Below are 26,584 nucleotides of genomic sequence, written 5' to 3' on the forward strand. Positions count from 1 at the left end.
AGGGAGCAATAAAGATGCCAGGAAAAAAATAATTCAGGGATGTACTGAATCTAGGATCAAAGTCCAGAGGTTCAGAATATTTCAACTCACCTCTTTGATGTCCAGGAACTAAACTTCACAGGAGGCTGTACTAACAGTTTGGGTGATAAATACTGACATGTTAATTCAAAACACAGTTTTTTAGCCAAAAAACCTCCAAAGTAAATGTGAAAGTACCCATGTTGCTCTCCCTGAAGCAAGAACACAGTGTTTTTCAAAACAGTTCCTCGTTTTAGCTCCTCTAAAAAATGTCACATGTCTGCATTTTATTGATGTACAAATGATTTCTAGCAAAATGTGTACCTAAAGAATCAAGTAGCTGGCTTTTAGGTGCTCTGGTGCAACACTGATTTTTCTTCACTTAAGAACACTACATGAAAAAATTACTTTTTTCAAGTGCTCCAAAGAACTAACTATTAAAGATACAGTAAAACATTCTACGTGAGGTCTAAATCCAGGGAAATCAGGCTACCCATGGAGGCATGCCAGAAGAGCAAGCAAAAACTGTATCTGGAAGCAAACCTGTCTGCTTGTTTTATCAGCACGACTCTCTATCTGCATTTTTAAGCCCGTGAAGGACTCGTTAAGCTTCTCACTGTTCCTGGGCCAGGATGTCATTGAGTTTAAAAATATCTCCCAGGGCCCATACGTGCACTCAGCATCTCTCTGAACCTCATTCCAACCCCAAGTTCCTCAAAAGTGCAAAGAGACTAAAATAAATGTTGAAGAGAGACCAGATTTTCTCAGCCTAGCAGCCAACCTCCGATTAAACAATCTTCATTCCCTCCAAGTGGCAGTTTCCCAGCAGCCTGGGACAATTTGTATCTCCCTGGCTTATCAGCAGCACTTGAAAAGGCACAAGTGACACTTGGAATGACAAAAATCCAACACACTTGGCCTTGAGCCCCCTGCTCCAAGGATTACAAACACTTCTTAAAAAGCCATTTGCAATAAAGAGATTAGAGTAGCTGAATTGGCTTGCTAAAAAAAAATAAATCTATTTGCAGTTGAGCCCCTGAACCAGTTTCAGGAAGGGTGCAGGCCTTAGGAACATTGCCAGTCTACCTTGATATGCTGAGGGAGGAGCTATCAACAAGAAAGCTTTCATTAGAAAGGGGCATGTTAATTAGGAAGGGAGATATTCTGGTGCAGCAAGCAAGAAGAGAATCCCTACTGCAGGAGAAAACTGAGTATTTTGTTGAGCTTGTAGGAAACCAGCCAGAACTTTTTTTTTTTTTAATTCCTATTTTTTTTATTACTTTCTTTTTATTATTTTTATTATTACTATCTTTTTATTATTAGTATTATTGAATGCCCTTTCTTTATTGCACAAAAGAATGGAACAAGTCCTTCCAGCTATTTCCTTGAACTTATGTAAGGTGTCTGCATTTCTGCTGATCAGATGGAAATAATAGTTTCAGGAGAACCATCTATTTCAACAAAAGGCAGGTAAAGCTGAGAACCACTTCAGTTTCCTCCTACAGGACCTCATCAGTGACAAAACTGGGTCTAGGTAGGATGACACTGATACCTGGACTCAGTGCAACACAGATGTTTTATCATTACTTGGGAGAATTTAAATCAGGGTAATGCAGGACTTCACTAATCTGAGTGTTCAGATTCACAGTGACCAAACCACTTCAGCATTCACTCATTTTTAGGTGTGTGTATTATAGAGGGACAATTCAAGCGGGGCTTTTTCCAGTTTTTTGTATCTTTGGGCTATACCATTTGGATTTTGGAACATTAAGCCAAATAATTTTTGAGAGGAATTACCCTGGGCCAGAGTGAACACAAAATAATAAAGGAAAAGGGACACCCTGAGAGATTCACAAAGGATAGCAAGAGTAGGATAAAACATAACCTAATACCAGATCAATTCCATAAGATCATTAAGATCAGCTCAGGTCTGTATCTACCAAGCTGTACCTTGTTTCTCCTGGGGTTTCACATGAGGAGAAATGAACATAAATGCTACAGTGCAGCTGCCAGGCATGTTTCCTGGCATGTACTGGCAGGTAGTGCAGTGGGGAGGGGGTTTGCCTTTAGTAAGGACTGATTAAAACTGGTCTCAACTTGCCAAGTTTTCATCAAGTCCAGAATCCATCACAGGGAAACCTACACAAATGCTCCCGCAGATTTTTACAGCAGGACACAAAGCCTCTTGTCTTTTGAGGTCAATAAAAAAACTGCAACTGTTTTGAAATTTCAACCCTGCTGTAGGCTCTGCTCCTGAGGCAGCTCATCACCTCTGTCAACTCACATCACATTTTGAGGCACTTGAAACATTTCTTTCCCAGGCAACAGCCACAGTGAGCAAAGGAACAAGAAAAGACAGGTTGGTAACAGCACTGTAGGAAGGAGAGCAGGCTGGGGGAGAGGCACTCACGTCTGCAGGTGTGCCTGTCATCCCTGTAGTATCCCAGGGAGCAGAGCGGAGCACACGCGCCCGTGTGGGACAGAACCAGGCCAGCCTTGCAGGAGGAGCAGGACAAGGGACCCTCGCCAGTGCAGCTCTTACAGGAAGGGTGGCACCCTGCAGGGACAGCAAAAAACAGGGTTTCTGTTCAAGGAAAAACAAGTTTCACAGGCTTCAGCAGAAGCACTCTCAGTGACTGAGAGCAGGGGTGCTGAGCACCAAAAGTTCCTGCCAAGTCTAAGCCCTCAGTGGTGCACAGTGCCTCCCGCCCAAGAAAGGATCCTCTCCTTTCTTTCTTTTTATTTGCCCTCTTCTCTTCAGCCTTCCCTTCTCAAGAAAAAACCCTTGCAGGATGTGGCCAGGACCTGTCTAACAGAGAAGAGTGAAAAAAGGGCCTGCACATGCCTCCCTGTCATGCTTTCTCCCAGCTAGCTTCAGGTTAGATCCTCTTTGCCTATGCAGGAACCATGTAGTGCTTTTCTAACAGCTCCACACTTCCCTGAAGATTCACACCCATCCCTTCAGCAGGAATTGCACTGATGGAGACCAGACTATCTCCATGCACCCTCTCCCCATTTCCCTCATGACTTTTCAGGTTCATTTCCTAGTCTGACCGAAGAGATTTAAAATATCACAGGGGCTGAGGCCAACGTACCCTATTACTTTCTTTAGTGAGGTTACACACAAAAAGATTAATCTGTTTTACTTCTTGACAGGCCTTTACCTAAAGATTGATGTCATCATTACACCTATCATGATAGGTGGAAAATTAATCATGAGGGAGAGTGGGCAAAGGACTCAGAAGCAACCACGCTGAGCTGTGCTGGGGATCTTAAAAGGCAGAACAAAATGTCCTAGAGGCTTTGACATAGTCCGAAAAATACACAACTCCTTTTAAGTCAAACCTTTAAACCAAAAGGAAGAAATGTTATCCCTAGGCTTTCATTTCCAGGAAGGCAAAACCTCTCTCTCTCTCTCTCTCTCAGGGGCCTTCCCAATCAAGTGACACGAAGTATGTTTCACAGTTCTGAGATCTAATTTGTCAAAAACAGGTAAACAAACACACAGCTCCCAGAATGGTGAAGAGAAGCTTTGAAATATTACCCACCCTAAACTAGATTAGGAAATGCAAAAGGAGCATCTACATTGTGCTGAATTTCTGGTCTTGATTCCTTTCTCTAAAACTGAAGTGCAATACCCTTTACTCAGCTTTGAGCTTTACTACATCTCTGTCAGGCACAGAACAAGAAAAGGAACCTGCTTCCTTCTCAGAGCCCAGGGAGTAGAAAGCAGCTCAGACAATGACTGGAATGTGAAACCACATCAACAACAAAAAGCAGAGGAGATGCAGGGACACAGTAGAAAATAAAGTGTGGCCTGGGTGCTGCATTCATTGTACCAGCCTGAAAAGCTGAATGGAACTGGCTTTCTGTTTTGGGAGCTGCTACAAGCCATCAACTTCTGGGCCATTATTGCAGTAACACAAGCCTCAGTCAGGGTGATGTTCCACCTCAGGCTGCAAAACATCCTACCAGCATGAAACAAAAACTTGCCCCAGCGCAGCGTCCTGCCTGGTGGACAAAGCTTCTCTCCTAGGCAGGAACCACCTGGTGGAAGCTGTCCCAAGGGTGCAGGCAGCTCCTCGCAGCTACCCGAGGTGTCTGCAGGAGGCACTCACGTTTGCAGGCGCCGTGCTCGGCGTAGTGTCCCGGCGGGCAGTCCGGCACGCAGCGATCCCCCAGGAGCAGGTGCCGGGCGTGCTGGCACTTCAGGCACACGCTGCCGCTGTCCCGCAGGTTGGCCACGCACTGCTGGCACAGGGGGTGGCAGTCTAGAGGCAACAAGGGACACTGAGCACAGAGGGACAGCACAGGGCTTAGCTGAGAACTGCACGAAGGCTGTAGGGATGGATCTTTGAGAGCAAATCCTGCTACCCGAAACTCCCCCCTCTGCATCCCTCCTGCCCCATTCAAGCGTCCTCTTTCCCATCCTTAAGTGAGCTTGGGAAAGCTTTGCTCAAAGCCAGCTCAAAGCCCTTTGCTTCCCAAGACCTTTCTCTGACTTTTAATGCTTCTGCCTACAGGTTCCTCTCTAGCTCTGCTGGAGGCCTCAGGCACCCACCTCCCCCTGCTCCCACCATGGCAAAACGAGGAGCAGAACCTGTACAGCTGTACAACCTTCTCCTGTAGTTCCTGCTGCTCACATTTTCCCACACAAACGAGACATCCATACCCTTACATACAGCAGCCCTCAAAGCCAGGCCAAGAGTGACATCAGAGTGCCTCAAAGCCTTTTCCTTTTTCCATTTTTCCCCAGCAGGACACAAGCTTGCGTCTCCTGACCTCTACCTGAACTTAGGTGCTTCACAAGGTTTGACAACAAGCCTTTTGTGTGCACAAAGGTGCAGTGTAAGGCAACCTGGAAGCCAAATTAATCCTCATTATGGTAATAGAGAAAATTATAAAGGAAATGACGACTGACTTGAAAGATATGTAACAATGAGACTTGATTTGCCAGATTTCTGCTGCAGGTTCACCTTTCTGCCTTTTGTCTCCTGTGACAGCATTACTACAGGTTGTCAGGCAATCTAGATTTACAAGCTGAACACAGGCTCACATGGGAGCCTGGAGGAGTTCTGCATCCATAGCTGCAGCAGCCTGGCCCCAGCTGACGTCTCCTGCATGTCACACTCTCAGCATTGGAGCTGGGAAATGACCAGCAAGAGTTGGGGTACAGAGGTGGAGTACTTGGAGCCAGAAAGGATCACATGCAGCCCACCTTAGGGAGCAAGGACTATGAGTTCATCCCAAAGGTCCTGGGTACTTGTGATTTGTATGGGCTGGAGGTGGGGTGACGAGTTTTATGTACTTAAAACCAATAAAATTAACACAAATCCAACCAGTTTTTTGTACTTCCACATTTACCTGGTAATATATTGACTCTCCTTACTGCTAAAATAATACTCCTCCAGTTGAATCTCTTGCTGGAGCCACTGGTCTCTAATAAAGAGCTTTGGCAGGGTATAATGAGTAACAAATCTGCTCAAAAGGTTTCATAAACAGAGTGTAAAAAGGAGGCTGAGAAAATGTAGGGTATCCACACAGTCAGTATCTGCAGCAGAAAACCTAAATTCTCCCAAACTAACATTTAAAAAACCAAGTATCTACAAAGCTCAGTGCTGCTGCAGCAGAGTTTGCTCTTCACAAGCCTCTATTTTCGCTCCTGTGAGTGGAAAGAGTTTTCTCAGTTACTGTTTTAGGATGAATCAGCCCCATCACTCTCTTGTTCCTTTGCAAGCCTGGAGATCAAAGCACACACAACACCAACAAAAAACCCAGGGCTGCCGCTCATGGTGAATTTCAGGGACATTGGGGAGCGAGTGAGAGAGTGAGGGAAGAACTGAAGGGCTTTGTTTAGGGAGAGATTATTTCACTTTTTCACAGCAGGCTCCCTTTGAAGCCAGTTCTAACAGAAGGGGGATGTTTTCCTTGTGCCTCTCAGTCACACCTCCCAGCCCTATTTGTTTCCTGCTTCTGCCTTCTCCCAGCCCAGCCAGTGGGCACAGCACACGGGATTTGGGTTTTCTGGAGCCTTCACATCCCCAGCTGGCTGCAGGTCAGTACCACACAAGGTAGTTAATTCCCTTAGACCCCTTCCAGTATGCAACTGGATTCTAAGGAATTCTGCCACCACTCTGCTTGTAGTCCCAATGCCTCCCTCCTCATCTTGCTAAGACTGCTGAGTTTCCTCCCACTCTCCAAGCAAAATGTTCTCCTGCTCCCCTTCCAGCAGGCTCTGATTTCCTCCTTCACCTCTATGCAAAAAATAATCCCCATCACATTCCCTATCACTGATCTTCCTATAAAGCTGCTTCCATTGCAAAGTAAAATGGAAATACTTACATGGATTTCCAAATTTACTTGACTTCCACACCCTCTTAAGCTTTCTCTTAGCAAATAAAGCAAGAAAACAGTGCCCTTCCTATATGGAAATTATCTGTTACAGATTGTTATAAGACAAAAGAAGCTGCTGGGGAGACAAAACCATCTCTGAAGTGTTTGTGAATGCTTACAAAGGAAACCAGTGGCATTTCTGCCTCTCAGCACCACTACTTGCTAAGCATATAACAATCTTTAAACACATCACCTCTCTTAGGGGCTCTCCAGGAAAGTATTTCCTGATGCAAGTTTTGTGCTGTGCTCTAAGGTGAGAGCTGAGATTTACAACAGAGCATGACTTAAAATCAGCTCTGAAAACACCACACACTTTATAGGCACCTCAACGTGCAAAAAAGTCTCTGGTCTTACAGTAATTCAAGAAAGCAAGTCAGTGTGGTTGGTTTAAAAGGATATGCAACACTGACCAGGATTTTTGGCTTGTTTTAGTTGTTGGAAAGTTTTTATTGTCTCTCTTTTCAAAGATCTGAGAGGGAACCCATCACTGAAACAATCCAAGTGCAATTCTGGTGAAGTGAAACCATGTTTGCAGGGATCTGCCTGTTCTGTGAGAGCTTCCCTGGACAGTGTGAGGTGGGAGATCCAACTGGAAGGTGCCTGGCACAAAGAAGCACAGACCAAAGCTGGGAAAGAATTTTCCCTCCTCTGGCAGCTCAGCTGCTGGTCCTGTAGGAGGCTGCATGCCAGTGAGTGAGTGGAGCTAAGCCCCTCTTGCTCCAGCTCTCCATGATGGTATCAATGTCTCTCTAAACAGACAGCAACAGCTCATTAATTTTACAAGGAACTTAGTGTATTTCTTGTTGTCAGAGTGTCCCTTCTGGAATTTTAAGAGCAAGGCAGCAAAGCTATTTACAGGCCCCCTCCTGAGCAAGCTCTTCTGGTTTAGCTTTGAACATTTTCCCAATTGCACACAGCCTAAGAAAGCAAGGGCCTGTGGAACACAGGGATTGGGAGAGCCCATGCAACTGGAGTTAAGACCAGGGGATTCTCTATCAGTTGGTGTTCACAGTTTTCTTTCTAACTGCCCTTCCATGTGGTCAAGAAAAGATCAACAGAGAAGCTTCCAGATCAACAGGGAAACATTAAATCAGAGAAGCAAGGGCAGGACAAGGCTTTCAGCAGTGGTTGGGGTTTTTAGAGTGGTGATTGCAAAGCTTCCTGAAGCTGAGCTGGACAAGAGGGAGAGGGAAATCACAGAGAGTTTTCAAACTGTGAAAAAAAAAACCCACAGAAGCTGTGAGATCCAACAGGGGATGGCTCAAGTGTCAAGCACATTCCTGTATATTTGGACTATAAAATAAAATGAATCAATTGAGCACTCTCAGGGAAGAATTGGTACAAATTCCATGTGCCCAAAACAGAGCTAAGAGACTCATTGATTTTCTAAAAGTTGAGGACATTTTATCTTTCTTCTGCTTAAATGTGAAATGCTTATTTGATTAACTGCTGAAAACAAGACCTTTTTTTTCCTGTTAACAAGGCAAATGTTCCAGTCCTCATTCAGGTAACATGCACAATAACATCATTAATTCCCAGGCAATGGTTTGGAGTGACAGTTGCTTTTCTCCAGCCTCTGTGAAAGATTTCCCCCTCCAGGTCTATAAAATATGGCAGGTGACTGTGATGCACAGCAGGCCCTATAAGCCATAACACAATTCTGCCTGCAGGGTCGGGAATTAAAGATAAATGGGAAGATAATTGTAAAAATATATTGCTTTGGGAGGTGAAGGAAAAAGCTTTGTTAGATTCTGATGCAAATCACATCTTATGAGAGTGTCAGGAGTTTTAATGGTCTCTTTTATGGGACAGCTGCTCTTTAACTGATAATTAATAACTTGGCAAGGGCAAATTCAGCATTTCAGTCAGAGCTGAATGAGAAGAACGAGTGAAACTTAACAACCTGGATGTGGAGCTCTTTACCTCCAGGAGAACTGGCTACAAACATGCTTTGCTTAAGCACCACGCATAAATTTAGCACAAAGAGCAACACACTTCAGATCTGGGGCCAAAGAACAACTTTTTTGTCAAGGTGAAAAACTCAGTTGAGTTCCTCTGCAAGGGTTCTAACAGCTTCAGTGGGACAAAAAAAACATCTGAACACTGAGGGTTCCCATGCCACAAGGAATGCCCTCCACACTGCTTCCAGTTCCTGTGAGCTTCCAGCTCCTGTGACATCTCCCTCATCACTGGGATTTGGGAGCAGGAGAACTTGTCTGTGACACCAAACAAAGGGATAATTAAAGAATAAACCCTCTTCAGAAAGAGTCCTGACTGGTGATAAATGGTACTAAGGTTTTCCCAACACAATTCACAGGGGAAGGCCACTTTTCCATGGCACTGCTTTCATAGGAAGCATAATGCAAATTAATGGGGAAATAAGGTGGAAGAAATACAGGGCACAGAGCCCTGACGTGCCAGGACATTGGTAAGTACCACTGTATCCCCTGAAATTGTAGAGGACAGATACACCTCTTTACACTGAAATGCTGAATTATTTCCAGTTTGTACTTATCTGACTCTATCTTGATTGCCCAACCCAAATTCCTAAGGAGCCGTACAGTACTTTCAGGATGTTTTCCTACTCCTCACACACTTTCTTTCCCTGCTCTTTTTGTCTCTACAGACAGAACAATCAGTGTTGTTTAAAAGGGAGATGAAGAAATGCTTCATTAGAATTAAGCTGTGGAGAGCAAAGAAACAAGTCTTTCATTAAAAAACATCCAGGACATAGATGTTTAGCAAAGAGAAGACTCTGTGAAGGGAAATCATATTGAACTGAGAACAATAGCATCTCAATGGATATATTTATTACTTCTAATGCATTTTTTCCTTTTCTTAGGATTCCTTATCTCATTTGGAACTATTCAGCCTGGATTAAGCCTCACACATCGTAGCCTTTTTTGATAAAGAAAAAAAAAAGGCTTGATAAAGCTCAGAAATAGTTGGAGCAGCTCCCAGGATATGTTTATACGTGTCTGTGTGATGGATTAAAAGCGATTTTTCTTTTTAAACAGATAAATGCAATCAGTGGTTTCAGATGATGGGCTTAAGTGCAGGCACTGAGCACCCACACAGCATAACCCCCAATCCAGAAATCCTATTACCTCCCAAAAATGCACACAGCAACGCTTGCTGTGCCAGCTTTTCTTTAGGGCCCCATAAACTACTTCTTTGGATCCCAAATTCTAACCTAGCTCCTCTTCCTGAAGCTTTGAGCAGGAGCCAAGCAGCTTTCCTGGCAGTGTGAAGCAGCAGTTCAATGGCACAGACAGCTCATCCCCCAGCAGCTCCCCTTACTCACCCACACAGTAGCCCACCAGGCTGAGGTACTGCTCCTCCTCGCAGCCTGTCCTGCACTTCCCACCATCCAGAGTGGCATGGGGGTGGCACGTTGAGCATTCCCAAGCAGAGGGGCCGTGGCATGTCTTGCAGGATGGATGACAGGCTGAGGGAGAAAATCAACACTCCTGGTTATGCTCCCGGTGCACTCTCTCCCCTGCCTTCCCAACAAAACAGCTCCCACCATCATCTACTCCTACAAAACATGGGCAGAAGATGGTCTAATGGCACCAGGGACTGCAGGGTTGTGGTTTGGAAGGCTCTTACATCCTCATTTTGAATAAACAAGATGAGGAATGGGTTGCCAGTTTAAGAAATGTGGTTTGTTGCCTGCATTAATCAAGGTATAGATCTAGACACAATATAAAAGAGAGAGAGAGATTGGCCCTGTCATTCCTCCCTCCAGCATATGCTTGTGCATATAAAAAACCAGAGTGGGATGCACAGGGGAGATAAATTAAACTTCTCCTGGGATTGTATGAGCATCATTGTGGAGCTTGCTATGCATGAGAGGAAAACTGGGGAATGGTTTCTCCAGCAAGCCCTCCCAAACTGCAACCTCTGAAGCAGGAATGCCCTGCCAGCTCATTAGCCACTTCTGTCTGCCAAAACTCAACAAAGACATAGCAGAGAAAGTGGCTTAAGAGCGCTCAAAAATATTTCATGGGCTGCTTTTCTATCCTTCCAACTTTAGTGACAGATGTCAGATTCCCATGCTACAGATCTGAGGGAGATAAAAATACTACAGCTACCAGTCAGTAAAAAAAAATCTCAAAAATTACTTTCAAAGCTCTTTAGGAATAAAAGGACACAGCTTGCAAGATGTCACTTTCCTGACACTGAAATTTTGTTTCTAAGACATTTTTATAAGCCTGAAACCACCTAAAGCAGCACTCAGCAGTTACCTCAGCTCTAAGGTGGCAGTGCACAGCTCAGAACTGATGAATCTTTACAATGGCCTGCCAAATAAATCTATTTATAGAGTTGTTCTTTGGCTGAATAAATTGAATAAATAGAGCAATGGACTTTTTAGAAAACGTTTTTCTCTCTAAATCTGAGGCTTTTACTAATAAAAGCATTTTTTTTTCTCAGCATTGTCCATTAAAGAGTTTTTTTTTCCACAGCACACAAGCTAGGAACACTAACCTGAAATCAAGCACAGAATATCTTCAGGGAAACAGTCCTGAGGAGCAAAACTGAGTGTAATTTATGATTCCAAGTGCACATGTCTCTCCCATTAGGAGGAGATTCCACTCCCTGAAATTGGACTATCCTATTCTCCCCTGCTAATACTTAAACAGCTTCATAGAAATCTGCAGGAGCACTCACGGGAGCAGCGGTCCCTGTGGCTGAACAGCCCCTCGGGACACGAGGGGAGGCACCTGCCCTCCAGCAGCACGCCAGGAGCCAGGCAAGCCGTGCAGTCCTGGGAAGAATTCCCCACGCAGCCTGCACAGGAGGAGTGGCACTCTGCAGCAAAGGGGAAAACAACAGCACAACAGAAAGGCACATTAATTCTGGCTTGTTTCGCTTGTTACTGCCTCAAAACATGGCCAGATTGCTTTCTTCTCAAGGATGACAGGAAGGTATTTTTCCTTTAGAGGATCCTCTGCTTGTGAGAGGTAGGAAGGAGTGCAAAGTAGAGAGCAGTTCCTGAAGATAAGGAGCAAGCAGAGACAGCTGCATATTTAATATTTCTTTGCACCCACGCAGTTCATTACTGAAATGCAAAGCTGCCCAGCACTATGTGATGGTGTTGTCTTCCCTGGAAGAGTTCTGGGGTTCTGCAAACTTACCAGCTGCTGAAGTCACCTTCTGTTATCACCCTGCAGTTACTCCAGGCAGGGTTTCTTATCACTGCACAATTATCATCAGCCATTCTGGAGCAACACCCACAGAGGTGGACTGGCCACCTGAAACGAACACTCATCACAAGAATGGCCCAGCAAGAAGGAGGAGTGCAGTTAAAAACTGCACTTCTTTCCTGGCACTGGCCCTAAACCAAACCATCTTCAGCTAAGCCATCTGATTAAATAAACACATAAACTCACTAGCCAAAAACCTCATAGTTAGTAGAGTAGCTGGAGGCTACAGGTTCCACTGTGTGATTTGAACGCAGACCTCTGGATTCTGGGGATATAAGGCACAGGGTTGGACAGAGGAAATTGAATGAAATAAAGTAATTTATACAACTACACATAGCTGGTAGCCAGGGAGATCTTCAAGGTTCCTTCCAACCCAAGCAATTCTATGACTCTACAAAACCAGCATTTTGCCCTACATAAGAACTTCTGTGCTTCTGTTCTGCACGTTGTGGGTTTGCTTTTCAAAGCACCAGATATAAAATAAAAATAACTGGATTTTAAATTATGTCCACTTTTAAAATATTGTTTTTTCCCAACAGGAAGAAATAGCCATCAGTAGTGCAGTTAATATTGTTATTACTACTACTTTACTTCAGTCGCCATCTCTCTGACTGGTGGGAAACCACATATATTCAAACACCACAGTGCCCACTTTTCCAAACTCTAGCCTTCATGGAAATGCTTCCTAGTTGGTATTTCAGGAGCAGGGATGGCAGGTGTGCTGCAGGGCATGTAGCAGAAGAGCTTCCTCAAAAAAAAAGACTGCTGTGGGATGTCTTGACCTGCTCCAAGGGCTAGGAAGGAGAAAGTCTTTTTTGAAAAGGATTTAAGGGTTGATCCTGCTTCAAAGTAAGTCAGTGCTAAAATTCACATACTCAGCTTCAATGGAAAGGAGCTGAGCTGTGCAGGCTTGAACACAGGCATTTAAAAAGAAAGTACCTGAGTATTTCAGTCATGAGTCTTAGGTAGATTACATTTTCCCTCAAAAGCACTAGGATAGGCTGTTTTGAAAGTTACAGAGTTTTAACACTCACAGCAGTCACGAGGCAAGCACAAGGCTGTACAAATCAAATGTGGTACAAGCTCCACCCAAACCACCAAAATGCAGTGCTCTGAACAGCTCTTCTCACCTCTGCAGACTCCTGTGCTATCCACATGGAAATGGGATGGGCAGAGGAGGAGGCAAAGGCCATGGAGAACTCCTTCACCGGGTGGGTGAGGCTGCAGGACGTCCTCGGGTGCCCGGCACCGCAGGCACTGCGCAGCTCCTGGGCCGGCACAGGAGCGGCAGGACGGGTGGCAACCTGGGCACAGGGGGAGAGAGCCATCAGAGCCAGCTTTCCCAGGGAGAAGGACAAGGGACAGCTTTCTAGAGACCCAACAAATGAGGACCCACAGCATCTGGTCCTGCTCTCTACAACAGAACAGGGATTTCAGAAAAATTCTTTGATATCGTTCCCCCCGTCGCCAAGGAGCAGCTCTTTGCCCGAGTAAAGCTGGTGAACAAATAAAAAAACTGCAGTCCTGTGCCACAGGCAGCCAATTCTCCTTTAATTTCTGGAACTGCAACAGTGAGCTCAATCTCATTAGGAGGGACAGCAAGAAATGACTGAAGAAAAGCCCTTTGTGTGAAGGGCTCGCACGAAGCAGAAATTCACCTTTCCAATTTTTGCTTTTCCCACTACTACAAAGATGACCTCAGTCTTTGCAAATCTGCCAGATGTGTGTGGACCTTCATACTAGGTATATGTGGAATTTCATACCAGGTGTATGTGGAATTTCACCCACCTCTTAACTCGTGTTGAGAAAAACCTGGGAGCAATGTACATTTATTTCAGCAGTGTGCACAGAGAATAAAAAAATTGTCTCAGAAATCACTAAGTCCTGGAGGTGTGAAAGTAGGTGGGAAAATTCACTTTTTCTCAAAGCAGAAAACAATCAGCAGGAAAGGCAGGAATTAAGCATTGACTGGTTCAGCACAGGATAAAGGAGAAACAAAACCTGGTTTACAGCAGGTGGGGAACTTATCCCAGGTAGAGAACTTACCCTTGCAGATGTTGTGATCCTGGTAAAAGCCCTCTCCACAGTTCTCCAGGCACAGACCCTGGCGCAGTGCCAGAGGGAAGGAACAGGAGGTGCAGTGAGTGGCCAGAGGTCCCTCGCACGTGGAGCATGAAGCGTGACAAGCTGATAGAGAAACAGAGCACACAGAGCTGAAACATCCCATTTTTATTTCTTTAGAGTGGTGTTGCTGATTACAGCCTTCTCCAGCCGTAGAAAACTCCCAGCTGGAATGAGACTCAGCTAGGTGAACTAATGAGAGCAGAAGTGCCCATGTATTAATAAGTACTACCAGTAATAACTCCTGCTCACACGATGTTTTGAATGTGTATCTCAGCATGTTTGGCAAGGAAAAGAGGTTACTTGAAACAATCCATCACAAGTGAACCGAGGAACACAAAAGAAAATCAAATCCCCTGTCCCCCCTCCCATTTCTGTGCTCTCAAAATTCCCTCCCTACGTCTGGGGAAGAGCAGACAACACAAGGAGGGTGCCCTGAGAGCCTAGGAAAAGGTCATGCAAAAACACCCCTCTTACCTGTGCACCTTCCACTGCCACTCGGGAAATGTCCCTGTGGGCACTGAGGGAGGCACTGCCCCTGGTGCAGCAGCTTCCCTGCAGCACAGCTCACACACCTGGCTGCCTCTGGAGAGCACCTCTCGCAGAACTGGCCACAAGCTGCCAGAGAACAGCTCATTAATGACAGACACTCAATTAGGGAAGAAGAGCAGAGCCATCAACCTCTCCCCTTGAATGGAAACCACCCCACACATTTTTACATGGCAGTGTACGGGCAAGCAGCAGTTACCAGACTGTTCAGGAAGGAAGGCAGAAAAAGGTGATTTCAAAAAATGGTAATTTCCCCCCTCCCCCTTTTCTTCTAAGTGGGAAAATGCAGCTAAAATCAAGCATGATAATTTTTCTTATCAGTTCTGGTGGTCTATATTATCCCAGGCAATCAGCTCGGAAGTTAACTGACCTGTTGTCCAAGAGCACCATGGAACTCTGGCTTCCCTAAGGCTGCTGGATATTTAGAAGAGTCAAGCATTTTGCTTAACCAATTTCTGTTTCTTTTCACTAGCAGCTCTCCAGCTGGGTATCAAAATGCATGGTTTTTGGTAGAAGGTGAAAGGTCTGACTCTCAGAGGTTTCAAGGAACAGCTATGGGGTTTCAAGAAACCACTGGGAGTAAAAACCAAACTTAAGTTAAATTTCCTTTTCAGCTTAAATTATTTTCAGCTATTAGATTTCAAGCCTGCACACTTAAAACATAGGTGAATAAAGCTACCTGGTACAGACACTGACCAAAATGAAGGGGAATGTGGTCATCCAGCATGAGCACAAATGGCAACAATTTTGCCACCAGTTCCAGCTTTTATGCTCTCTCTAGCAAGCTGTGGCCCAGACACACCTGTGTGACCCACACACCTGAAGCCCAACAAGCCCTGACTGACCATGGATACTCCTCCCAAGCAGCCAGTGGCTGCCAACAGCAATCCAGGTTAGACTGGAATGCATGTAGTAAATGTGAGATTCCTTATTTGAGATTTTTTTTCCCCCTTCAGGATCTGTTTGACTTAAGTCTTTTAATTCCCTCTAGCTGCCTCTTCTCCCTTTTTCCCAGCAAACCTTCCCAGCTTCCAAGGCACATCTGCTGTGCAGGTACTATAATACTGTGATGCTGAATTGTAATTAAATTTACAGAAACCTGCTGGCAAAGGCCATTTTTCTTTCCACAGACAAATGGATTTGTCAAGCCCTCAGAAACAGCCCAGCTTTTCAAGCTGCTCGGCGAGGAAAAACCCCCTCAAACCTTTCAGCATCTGATTAGTGTAAATGAATTAATAATCTCACAAACAAACAGCAGCTTCCCTCATCCCCTATGAATGCTCAGGGTGCAGCTGGCTTGTCAGACATGAATAAAGCCCCAGCTGCTGCACAGCGAAATGAAATATTGATTCCTGCTTGTGCAGAGCATTCCTCTCACAGGTATTTACCAGTGCAGACGCCATCCCTTGGGTAGAACCCCTGGCCACAGCTGGCCAGGCAGAACCCAGCTTGGAGCACGTGTGATGGATCTTTGCAGGATAGGCAGTGGCTCTCAGCAGCTCCCCAGCACGAGGAGCAGGACTCGTGACAGGCTGCAGGGGAGAAAAGTGCAGGATTAGCCAACAAGCCACTTCCAACAGCAAAGGGCCTGCACCACTGCACTTCTTGGCAGGTTTGCTCAGGCTTTCACTGCTAGAGAAGATGAAAAATAGCAAACACAACCCGCTGCTGTTTAGGTTGGAATCTTTCATCCAAGCCATCCCAGCAGGACAATTTCCAGCTGTGTTTTGCACATGGAATTGTGGCAGCAGCACAGACCAGAGCAGTTAGCATAGCTGTTATCAGCTCAGGAGGAGTGTTGGGAACACTGTAAAATCCCTGGAGCACGAAGGGAAATGGGAAGAAATCCCACCACAGGCTACTTAAAACCCAGATCCCCGGGGTGGCTGCTGACAGTAACCCAGCTCCAGGCACAAACACAGAACTGTGCTGCAGGGCTTCAGTCAAGGTTTGGCAAAATGAAAAACAAGCCAGGCTTCTTCTAGAAACAACTCCTCCTTGTCCTTCCAGGTGCAGAAGGAACTAATTTATCAGGAACCCTCATATGCTCAGCCCAAGTAATTCCTAGGGAAAATATGGGACACAGATTTCTATTAAATCCCATGCTACCAGTGTTGCAGGAACAGTGCAAATTACAGTTCTTGTTGCTGTCAAAGGTTTGTTTTTTTTTTTTTTTCTCAATTACACCCAAATATGTTCCAAAGATGTTCTTCAACTCATTATTTCACAATAAGGCAGGTACATGCTTGTGCTCCCAGTCTGTGGCAGGTGGGAGAAAAGGGAACTTCTTGATGTTTGCCCTGCCAACACGTCTGAAGTTGCAGCCACCCAAGAAAAACTCATCTGTGAGTAGCATCAGTGCAACACAGGAACCTGCAGGCACAGCAACAGCTCATCCACAGAACTCAGAGCACGTTATACATGAGTGATATGGCACAGAGGGGCACAACACCCCATCCCAGGGGATTTCCCTGCTGCCCAAGGCAGGGAAGAGCTATCAGCTCCATCTCACACGCAGGGAACTGAACACCTGGGGTTAAGAACAGGTTGTGTTCATGGGGCAAGACACAGGACATTTGAGCTCATGCGCAGTACATGGTCCTTGGGCATTCTGGATGCTCCTTCTCCACACTTCCACCTTGGTTTGTTTTCCCTTTTTGTGTTGATTAGCTGCTTGCTCTCCCCCTTCTCACCCTCCTGCATGTTCTTTCCCTCCACCTCTTTCCCAATCATTCCAGAATGTTATGGCTCTTCTGGTTCCTGAACACCCCACTGTGAGGGGTGTCTCAAAAGGAGCCTGCCTGGGCATCCTGTACTGGATAGGATCTTCCCCTCACAATCCCAACACAACAAACACCAACCATTCCATCCCAAGGCAGAGCCTGAGCACAGTTTCCTGCTCCAGTCAATAATTTCCCTTGCTGATGAAAAAAAACCTGCATCTGATTTCAGCTTGGATGATTTCTCAGGGCACGTCTACACTCGAAAGTTAATGGCAGAGTATGAGTTCATGCTGTAAATTTCTAAACAGTGAAATGTCCTCACTTCACCTTCCAGACCTGACTGTGTTGCTCCTCTCTGAGCTCACTAACTTTCAACATGTTTTTGAAAGAGTGGGTGCCAGGACTCGAATCCTTTAATTGCAGACTTCCCACTGCACAGCTGAGACCCCTGCCTGTTCACCTGCCTCAGGATGTCAGAGGATGTCAGCACATCTGAACATTCCCAGTCACTTGCAAAGTTCTCAACTCCTCCCTAGAGGTGCTGCTCCTTTCCCAGAGACACTTTTCTCTGCTGGCAGCCTGACAGAGTTTTTAAACAGCTACCAGTTGGCTCTTGCTGGCCCTTGGCAAAGCCCTGTGAGGGGATGAGGCCCTGGCACAGGCTGCCCAGAGAAGCTGTGGCTGCCCCATCCCTGGAAGTGTTTAAGGCCAGATTGGATGGAGCTCCGAGCAACCTGGGATAGTGGAAAGTGTCCACAGCAGAGGGATTGGAACACAATAATCTTCACAGTCTCTTCCAACTCAAACCATTCTGTGATTACACACCCTGGCTCCTTCAGCACTGGATCATTGCCAGACTCAGCAGCTGCTCCTCACCCAAACAGACACCAGCTCCACAGAAAGAACAGGGGAAAAATGGAAGCATTCCACGAGCCACTGTCAGCTCAAACATCTTTGCCTGCAGCAACCAAGTGGCTGTGTGAAAATAAATCAACAGAAGTGACTGCACGGCCAGGAAGCTGATTCCATCCCCCTGGCTATTTCCAGTTGGGATTTGTAGGGGCTCTTTTGCAGCTCACCAAACTCCTGCAGACATCTGAAACCGTCCCCGCTCTGACCGCAGCAGGAGGACAATGCCAGTGGTATCCCAGTAAAAACACAGAAGGCATTGCTGGGCTTTGGGGTCCTATGGATCTGTGCCACCTCTACCCTGCACTCTTCCCTGGGAGCTGGGCAAGCTCAGCTCAGCTGTGCTCAGTCCTGGATCCTGGAGGATCCTCCACAGCCCAGGGACAACAGGGAAAAGCAACACGTAGGAAGCAGGAATCCAAGTGCTTTGCTCCAGAGCGAGCTGGGTCTGTTAGTGTCAAGTTACACACTTCAACATTCACATTTTGGGAGATGAAAGCAGGAACACTCCAGTTCTGCCTGGGCTTTTGAATAATCCTGGAAACATAAATAATTAAGTTAGAAAAATGCAGTGAGAGCATTGAACACTGCAAGTCCTTCGAGCCCTTCCATTCTACCATGCAGACATAGTTTATTTTTGCTTCCTTTTGCTTTGCCTTTAGTGGGGGAGTTCTGTTTCTGCCAAGGGAGAACCCCACTCTGTCTGACACAAACTCAACCATGAACTTTAAATCCACTGCTACATAACTGAACTTATTACCTTTTATTCTCAATTTTATTTTCTCTTAATTGTTTTAATTCTTCACAAAAGCAAGTGGGAGGATGGGGCAGGAAACAGCCCTGGTGTAGGATTCAAATAGGGCAGAGATCAAACAACTGTAATCAAAAATTTAAAAGAGACTCAATTAAACTAGATGTTGCAAAACATGAACAAAAGGAAAGGCTAATTCACTGTGTTTTTCCACAATGCAGACAACAGTTTTCCAACAAGAGGATAAAGCAAGAAACCTGGTGTTAAGTCTCTTTCAAGTCCAGAGCGAATTCCTCAAGAGGGAGTTTACTAGAACTACAGCAATTAACACAGTCTAGTTCATCCTTTCTGTGATTTTGGAACATGCTTATTGTAGATGTTAAAACCACTATGAGGAAAATCTTTTGGAGCAGTCTAAGGCCCATCTCGACAATCTGATTAGAGATTTGCAGATATAAAGAGAATACAAGGAAAAAGAGTGAATGGCCGTGAATTACGGACCGCATCTGACACGTAAGACTTTCTCCACTGGTTTGACTTTATGCAGAAAATGCAGCCAGGCAGAACTAAAGCAAATTGGTTTAATTCCCTTGAGGAAAGAGGAACAAATTTTCCCAGCAACATTCAGCCACAAGCATGCGTGACTGCAAATTTGGATGGAGTGCACAATCGGTAATCTAAAAACCAGCAATAAAACGAAACATTAGCCTTTCCCTACCCCTTCAGCAGTGCATGGGCACTGCCAATTAAAACACCACAAGCAGGTGTAAAGGAAATGATAAAATAAAACCAAATGAAGTAGAAGATTATTTGATACTTAAGCCTACAAATTCTTTTGGACTGGGTCTCTCTTGTCTGTTTATACATCAACAATGGTGCACTGGGCTGTAGCAGCTGCTGGAGGACAGAGGTTTTTCAGACTTTCAAAACCTGAAACAAGTGGTCAGCTCTTCAAGGGAAGCCACTTCAGAAAAGGAAGCCTCACTTACCATCTAAAGTGCTTTGCCCTGAAATGTGCCAAAAGCCCTCAGCCTGTATTTAATTCTGAGCAGGAGGATTAGTTCCAAAGAAATTAAAGTGATGGCTCAAAAGTTAAGCATTTTCTCCATCCCTCTGCTGAATCAGAGCTGCAGAAACAATTAGAAGCCTTCTAAAAAGGCCAACATCAAAATGAGAAAAGTGTTAATTTTAGAGAAAACAATTAAACTGCCATGATGAAAAAGCAGCTGCTTTACAGTTTCGGAAGAGTTTAAAATATTTCCAAGGAGCAGGGGAAGCTCATAAAAGCACTGTCATAGTTCCATCAAAGAGAAAGATAACTTTTCTATCTTACTCTCAGTCTTTCCAACTGCCAAGATAAAGGATTGAGACACATCTCAGTGTTTTACAGAATTACCAATTTACTTGGTAAAAATGCTTCCTGAGAACAGCAAGCTCAGTGCACTTCCAGGAAGAGCGCACAGTATGGATCGAATGAATGGCAACACAAAGCAGGAAGCTTCCCCAGAAAGTATTTCCTGAGTCCTATCAACACCTCACCCCTTCAAGCAATTTCCTGTACACCTTGAAGTACCAGATCTTGAAAAGTCTGGCATGAGCAGGCAGAGGCAGTCTGCACTGAAGTCAAAGAATCACACAACAGAACTGACCCTCTGAGGAATTGTCACGAATATTTCCCCGAGCAGTGATCAGGGTTACCCTGTATGACTTGGTTCCTCTATTCACTCACTCCTCCCTTTACTCTAGGGTGAACATTAACACCTATGTCAACAGCTGATGCCTCAAGAGAGAGGGTTCTTATAGACCAGGTAAAGTTTTGCCTGCTGCTTTGCCATCACAGAGGACTGCAGCCCCATTTGCTTCGAGGTACCTGTGCAGAGGAGCTGATCCTGGACGTAGCCCTCCCCACAGGAGGGTACACACTGCCCGTCCTTCAGCAGCAGGGGTGCCTGGCACGAGGAGCACTCAAATCCGTTGGTGCAGGCTGAGCAGGTTTCATTGCAGGCTTCCAGGAGAAAGAAGAGACAAGAAAAATCAATCCCAAATCTGTGATGTAGAAAGACCCTCCCCCAGCTCTGACAAAATGAGATGATTTTGCCTCATTTCATATCAAGAGTTCAAGAATTTGTGTCTGCTTCCACCTGAAACCTCCCAAAGTCTCATGGTTACAACACAGCACGTGCATGGATGCTTTTCCAGCCAAAGCCTGGCAATCTCTTTAGGATGACCCCATGGGATCCCACAGCCAAAAGTACAGCATGCAGCAGAGAAGGGGGGGGTCTAATCCCTTGCAGAACTTACCTAAGCAGGCCCCCCCGTGCTGGTAGAAGCCCTGTTCACACATCTCCACGCAGCGCCCGTCCTGCAGCCGCTTCCTGGGGTCCCGGCAGGAGTCACAGTGATCAGAGGCCTGGGAGCAGCTCACACAGTCTGGGTGGCACTCACCTGGCACAGGGGCAACACACAGAGCAGTGCTGGCAGCCAGGAAGGAGCAAAACACGGCAACTCCAAAACCAAAGTGAAATTTAACATTTGTTTCCCTGGGTGGTGCAAGGTGCGTTAGCTTTGGAGTGGGTTTTTATATACTAGATTATATCAAAGGGGCTAAATGTTTTATTGCTCTATTCAGTATGTGAGAAGCCATTATACAGACTCAGATTTTCAAGGCAATTGATTAAAAGGGCTATTCACTGCCCACATGGTTACTCAGCAGTGAAAATTGTAAGTCACCAGGAATCAACGGCCCAAAGCAACCTGAATTTGAGATTCCTAAAGCCAAACCCTGCAGTAAGTCACAACTCTGTGTCCATGCCAGGTCAGAGCACAGCTGGCAGACTGCTCCCCCTCCAGAAAAACCTTGATGCCACAGCACCACAGAAGGACTTCCTGGCCACAGGCAAGTGAAGAAATACAGAACAGAACCATTTTTCTCTAGCTACAAAAAAAGCCCCTCTGCTCCCAGTCAAGTGTTCTCAGCGAGGCCCCAAGCCAAAAGTTCTCAGTGAGAGGGAATATTTGCTGGTTTTAACATAAATACAGCAATGCCCAGGGCTTTTTGCTTTCCCCTGGCTGAAAAGGAGTGGGTTCTCTCTGCCAGCTTCCCCCCTACACATCTCTGAGAAGCAGCAATCAATTTTTGCTGGCTTTATGAAAGCAGATGCAGCAGGGGCTGGTGTTCTGGGCTCACAGATCAAATTGCTGCAGGCTGACCTTTGCATTTGTTTCTCATCTCCCACCACTGCAAGACAGAAAAAAACACAGGGGGAAAAGAGCAGGTTTGGGTAAGTTACCATTCAGGACACAAAAGTGCAGGCTTGGCTCTAGATGTCCAATTCCATGACTCCAAAGCCTGGATTTTCCAAAATGCTACCATGATGGAAGCTAAAAGACCACTGTTTTAAGGACAACCAGGAGACAGAGGCAATTCTTGATAAGGAGAAGGAAGAGGTGCTGACAATACTGTATCATCTATCCTTTCCTCAGCAGTCTGTGCAGACGCTGCTCCCTCTCAAAAATCCAGGACAATTCCATCAGAACTTTCCAAAGCCTGTTTTCCTCACTTTTCTTTCTGCAGTGCTTTGCATTTCCATTTGCATGCAGCAAATAACAAGCTTTAAAACAAGAAGATGGCAAATGTGCCCGGGCACTCCAGCACAATTAAACTGTGAAGCTATTTTCTTTTTTACTGAGATAAAGCATTAACTGGAGCACCCTGATAAAACCAAAGTTATGTGACTGCAACATGAAGAGCTACCAAAAAGAACGAGCAACCCACAGCTAAAGCCTCCCAACCATGAAATGTAAATCCAGGGGAATGACAATATGCTGGAGAAAAAGGAATTTATAGGCAAAATTACCATATAAGCCAAGGCTATGCTAGTCTTTCCAAATAATTATTAACTGGCAGCCATTCAGCCTCAGGTGAGCTTGTGGCATTAACAGCGAAAGCACATTCCTTCTTCTTCCCACTCCCAAGAAATAATCAGGAGCCCATAAACTCCAAAACTCACGCTAGGATTCAGAAAGAAGCAGTGGAAGAAAAAAGAAAAAACACTTCTAAAACACCAACCCTGAGGAGAAATTCTTATGCCAAATGAAAGCTGTCGTTTAAACCAGGGGAAGTCACTGGGAGCCTCAAACTTATCTAAGAACTGAATTGCAGGGAAACGAGTTTATCACAACTGCAAACTGGGGGCAAGCTAAGACAGGTGAGGGTGAATGGGGGCTGCAGGGATTCCAGAGGAAGGCAAGGGCTGCCCTGGCTGTGTACCTGGCTGGCAGCGTGGGCAGCAGTCTCCCTTGGCCTCCCGAGGCCGGCTGCCCGGCGGGCAGGGCGGGCAGGAGCGCTGGAAGCAGGTCACGGCCGCGTCCCGGCACTCGCACTCCCGGCACGGCCCTTCTGCCCAGGTCTGCCCGTTCTGCAGGAGAAACACGGCTTCAGAACGCCTCGGCACCGAGTGGGCTTGCCAGGCACTGAGATCTCCGGGAGAAACGGCACAGAAGAGAGACAGCAGGCATTTTAAATGCTCACAAGGCTCTTCTGCCAGTTCCTCTCCCAGAAAGGACAAAGCACCAACCGGAAAAAAACTCACGCCTCAGTGTTTTACCTCACCTGGGGCAGAGAAAGGGATCTGAGCAAAGAAAGGCTCAGCATCTAAAAAAATAGCCCCAAATAATATTAAATTTCCCATTTCCCACATGTGTTGGCAAAGAGCAGCAATCAGCTCCAGCCCTCATGTGTGAGGGCAATGACAAGTCCACTACTTGAATATTTAAACTGAGATAATCAGTGTTCCCTTTCTCTTTAACTTCAGAGGGAAGTTCCTTGAAAATATTAATAATGAGCTCCTGTTGCAGTAAAGATTATAATCAGTGGGATACATTGGCAGAAAGCTACACACTGCCCCAGCTCTGTAGCTTCTACTTGATAGGATTAAAATCAACTATCTTTATGAAATGTGCAGGAAACCTCTGAGTAGGGATATTAAATATTAAAGGGAAATGATTGATTGAACTGCACAAAGGAGACCAAGGAAAACTGAAATTCTGCAGCAGATGCACACAAGTGTTTTTGCAAACTGCAAAAGCAATCTGCAGGCTATATTAATGGATTATTTTTCTGCCACACTAGCAAATAATATCCTTGTCAGAACCAGAGGGGGAGAGCCAACCCCTCCAAACCTGTGTGAGCAGAACTCACCATTCCCTGCTGCGAAGTATAAGGATACTCACAGCTTTGGCATGTTCTTTGTAAACACAGTCACTATGGCTGGACATACATTCAGGACAGCACTTCCCCTCTAAGTGAATTAATTCTTCACCCTGTGAAGAAGAGAAAGGTTGCAGCAATTCCAACGGAATCAACGTCACCAAAACCACTGTGGAATGCTGAGGCAGAACAGTTCTTGCCTTGGAATGCAATCTCCAATATCTAATTTCACCTTATCTTCTCCCTGTCCCACCTCATCTCTGTAGGTACAATTTGGAAAATGTGCTTGGCCAATGTTGCAGCTGCAGAACAAACCTCAGGAAAGGCCTCGGAATTCAGCGATAAGGCCATTACCTCATCCCCAAATCCCACAGAGAAATACTCCCTCTTTTTACCAGGCATCACTAGGATTTCACCGGACCAACCTCAGGACTTCAAGGCATAGAGGCTTACCTTCATTTTCAATGTTCTACTTTTACTTCCCCAAGAGAATTTCAAAGCACATGCTCTATTTATCCCAGATGGAAAAAGCCTGTTCTTTGTCACAACTGTACAGCTCCGCAGATTCCACTTAAATAACTTCAGTTTGAAGATAAGAATTTAGCAGCAGGAGAAAGGAATAAAGTGCCCCAATTCACCACAACTCTTTGTGCCCAAGTGGAAGCTGAATATTTAGAAAAGAGAGAGATTTTTTTTTCCTAGGGAACCAGGACACAGCTCACAAGAAACAGCTTCAGTTTCCAAGATTACCAGTAAGTTTTTCTGATTTATGCCAATCGAGTGTCTGTTCCAGGATAATTTTCCCTGTGCCATACTCGCACACTCAAATTCTGTGAGGGAATTATTAAAGACACAGAGAGGGTAGCAGCAGCTCTGGTCATTGTTAGGGTCACAAGGGAGAGCACCTAAGCCAGGCCACACTCTGGCATCCCTGGTGCATTCCTGAGCAGAAGAACAGTGGAAAACCACCTGGTTCCTAGTCACTGAGGACCACACACAGCCTAAATCTCTCCCTGCTGCTTCTATACATCTCTGCTCTTCAATTACTCCAAAATGCCTTTGGCAGGATTTGGATCTCATGTCACTGCTGTGTACTGTAAACTCTGCCATCCCCACCCACATCCATAAACACATGCTATAGAAAAACTAGGAGCAGCTATCCATGGAACATGGCTTGCCTAGCCCCAAAAAAATGCAGCCACGCTGCTCTGCCAAGGCTCAGAAAAGGGAGAGGCTGTGGGAGATAACTTGTGGCTTTGCTGCAGAGAGATTGATCATGTTTCCAGGTGGAGAACATGCTCACAGACTGCTGAAAATGGCTTTTTGAGGATTAGGTCAGAATTACCATGGACATTTTGCTGGATGAGGTTGTTTGAAAGGGTTTGGAGCTAAACCTCTTGCAGCTCCTATCTGTGGCCTCATTACACTTCCAGTAGGAGGATGTGACTAGGAAATTAATAGTGCCCTATGAAGAGAGAAATCCAAGAGCTCAGGTCAGCTCTGATTTATTGAAGCAGGTGCTCAAGTAAACAGACTGCAACTTCAGAAGGAAAATAGAAAGGAAAAAGAAAACACGGCATTTGCTTTCTGAGTAAACATTTTCTTGTAATTAATTAATGCACACCTTGCACTACTGAGGTAAACTATGACTGAACATGACTCGAGGGGTTTTGAACCCTACACGTTAACATCTCCAGCTATTGTTCTGGAGGACACCCCTGGCTTTTCTGAATAGTGGATTTTTTTTTTGTCAGTACCCAAGATGTGAGCATGAATATTAACTAATCCTCCCCACTGAGCCACGACAGCACGCCATCATCATTAGTGTAAATGATCCAATTTACAGCCAGGAGCACGCAGGCAGCTCGCTCAAACAGCTGCAAGTGCACGAGATTTTATGACAACCACGACTTTTCATCCAGCAAAATCTCTCTGTGCAGTTTCAGGTCAGGTGATCAGCAGCAGCACCGCGGCAGGGGTGACTTTGGGTCCCAAACTCAGGGCATTTTGGCTGTTCCAAAGGCACAGCCACAGGTGAACATCCACTTTTATGCCTTTTGTGTACCATTTGGGAGTCCACGTGTGGATTTCACTCCTTTGAACACTCATTAAAACAAGCTAATCCAGTGAAACCATTATGTCTGGGTTTTGGCCGGACCTCAGACACTCCACAAGGGTAACTGCTCTGTTCAAGATTTATCACACACAGGTAGGGTCACCAGAAAAGCATCATCACTGAGGCAGAAAATGCAGGAGGTCACAATTCTTTCTCTTTTCCTCACTCACACTGTGAAGTAGTAAGTACAAAACAACTAAGAGCCCACCTATTGGAACAGATCATAGAATCACAGTAAGGCTTGGGTTGGAAGGGACAAGTGGCCTTGAACACTTCCAGGCATGGGGCAACCACAGCTTCTGTGGGCAACCTGTGCCAGGACCTCACCACCCTCACAAGGGAGAATTTGTTCCCAATATCCAATTTAAACCTACTTTCTGTGAGTGAGAAGCCATTCCCTCTTATCGTGTCACTCCAGACCCTTGTAAAAAGTCTCTCAATCTTTCTTGGAGCCCCTCAGGTACTGGAAGGCCACAATTAGGTCACCCCAAAGCCTTCTCTTCTCCAGGATGACCAATCCCAATCCCCTCAGCCCATGCAGTGACAAACAACACAGAAGTCTTATCCCACTGCAAAAAAAGCAAATTC

General features: G+C 45.5%; 1 protein-coding gene across 1 annotated transcript in view; it reads right to left on the bottom strand.

The window, feature by feature from the left end:
* Positions 1–26,584, bottom strand: part of FRAS1 (Fraser extracellular matrix complex subunit 1) — a 105,292-nt gene that overhangs the window by 39,254 nt on the left and 39,454 nt on the right. The window contains exons 10-21 of the mRNA XM_031504663.3: positions 23,904–23,993; positions 22,942–23,089; positions 20,973–21,116; positions 20,542–20,676; positions 15,677–15,820; positions 14,217–14,357; positions 13,665–13,805; positions 12,749–12,922; positions 11,083–11,223; positions 9,716–9,859; positions 4,137–4,289; positions 2,429–2,575 (exon numbers count right to left, since the gene is read on the bottom strand). Coding sequence (XP_031360523.3) covers positions 2,429–2,575; positions 4,137–4,289; positions 9,716–9,859; positions 11,083–11,223; positions 12,749–12,922; positions 13,665–13,805; positions 14,217–14,357; positions 15,677–15,820; positions 20,542–20,676; positions 20,973–21,116; positions 22,942–23,089; positions 23,904–23,993 — 1,702 coding nt within the window. The remainder of the gene's footprint in view (positions 1–2,428; positions 2,576–4,136; positions 4,290–9,715; positions 9,860–11,082; positions 11,224–12,748; positions 12,923–13,664; positions 13,806–14,216; positions 14,358–15,676; positions 15,821–20,541; positions 20,677–20,972; positions 21,117–22,941; positions 23,090–23,903; positions 23,994–26,584) is intronic.

The sequence above is a fragment of the Lonchura striata genome, chromosome 4 (assembly GCF_050655825.1).
Source record: "Lonchura striata isolate lonStrDom1 chromosome 4, ASM5065582v1, whole genome shotgun sequence".
Lineage (NCBI taxonomy): Eukaryota > Metazoa > Chordata > Aves > Passeriformes > Estrildidae > Lonchura > Lonchura striata.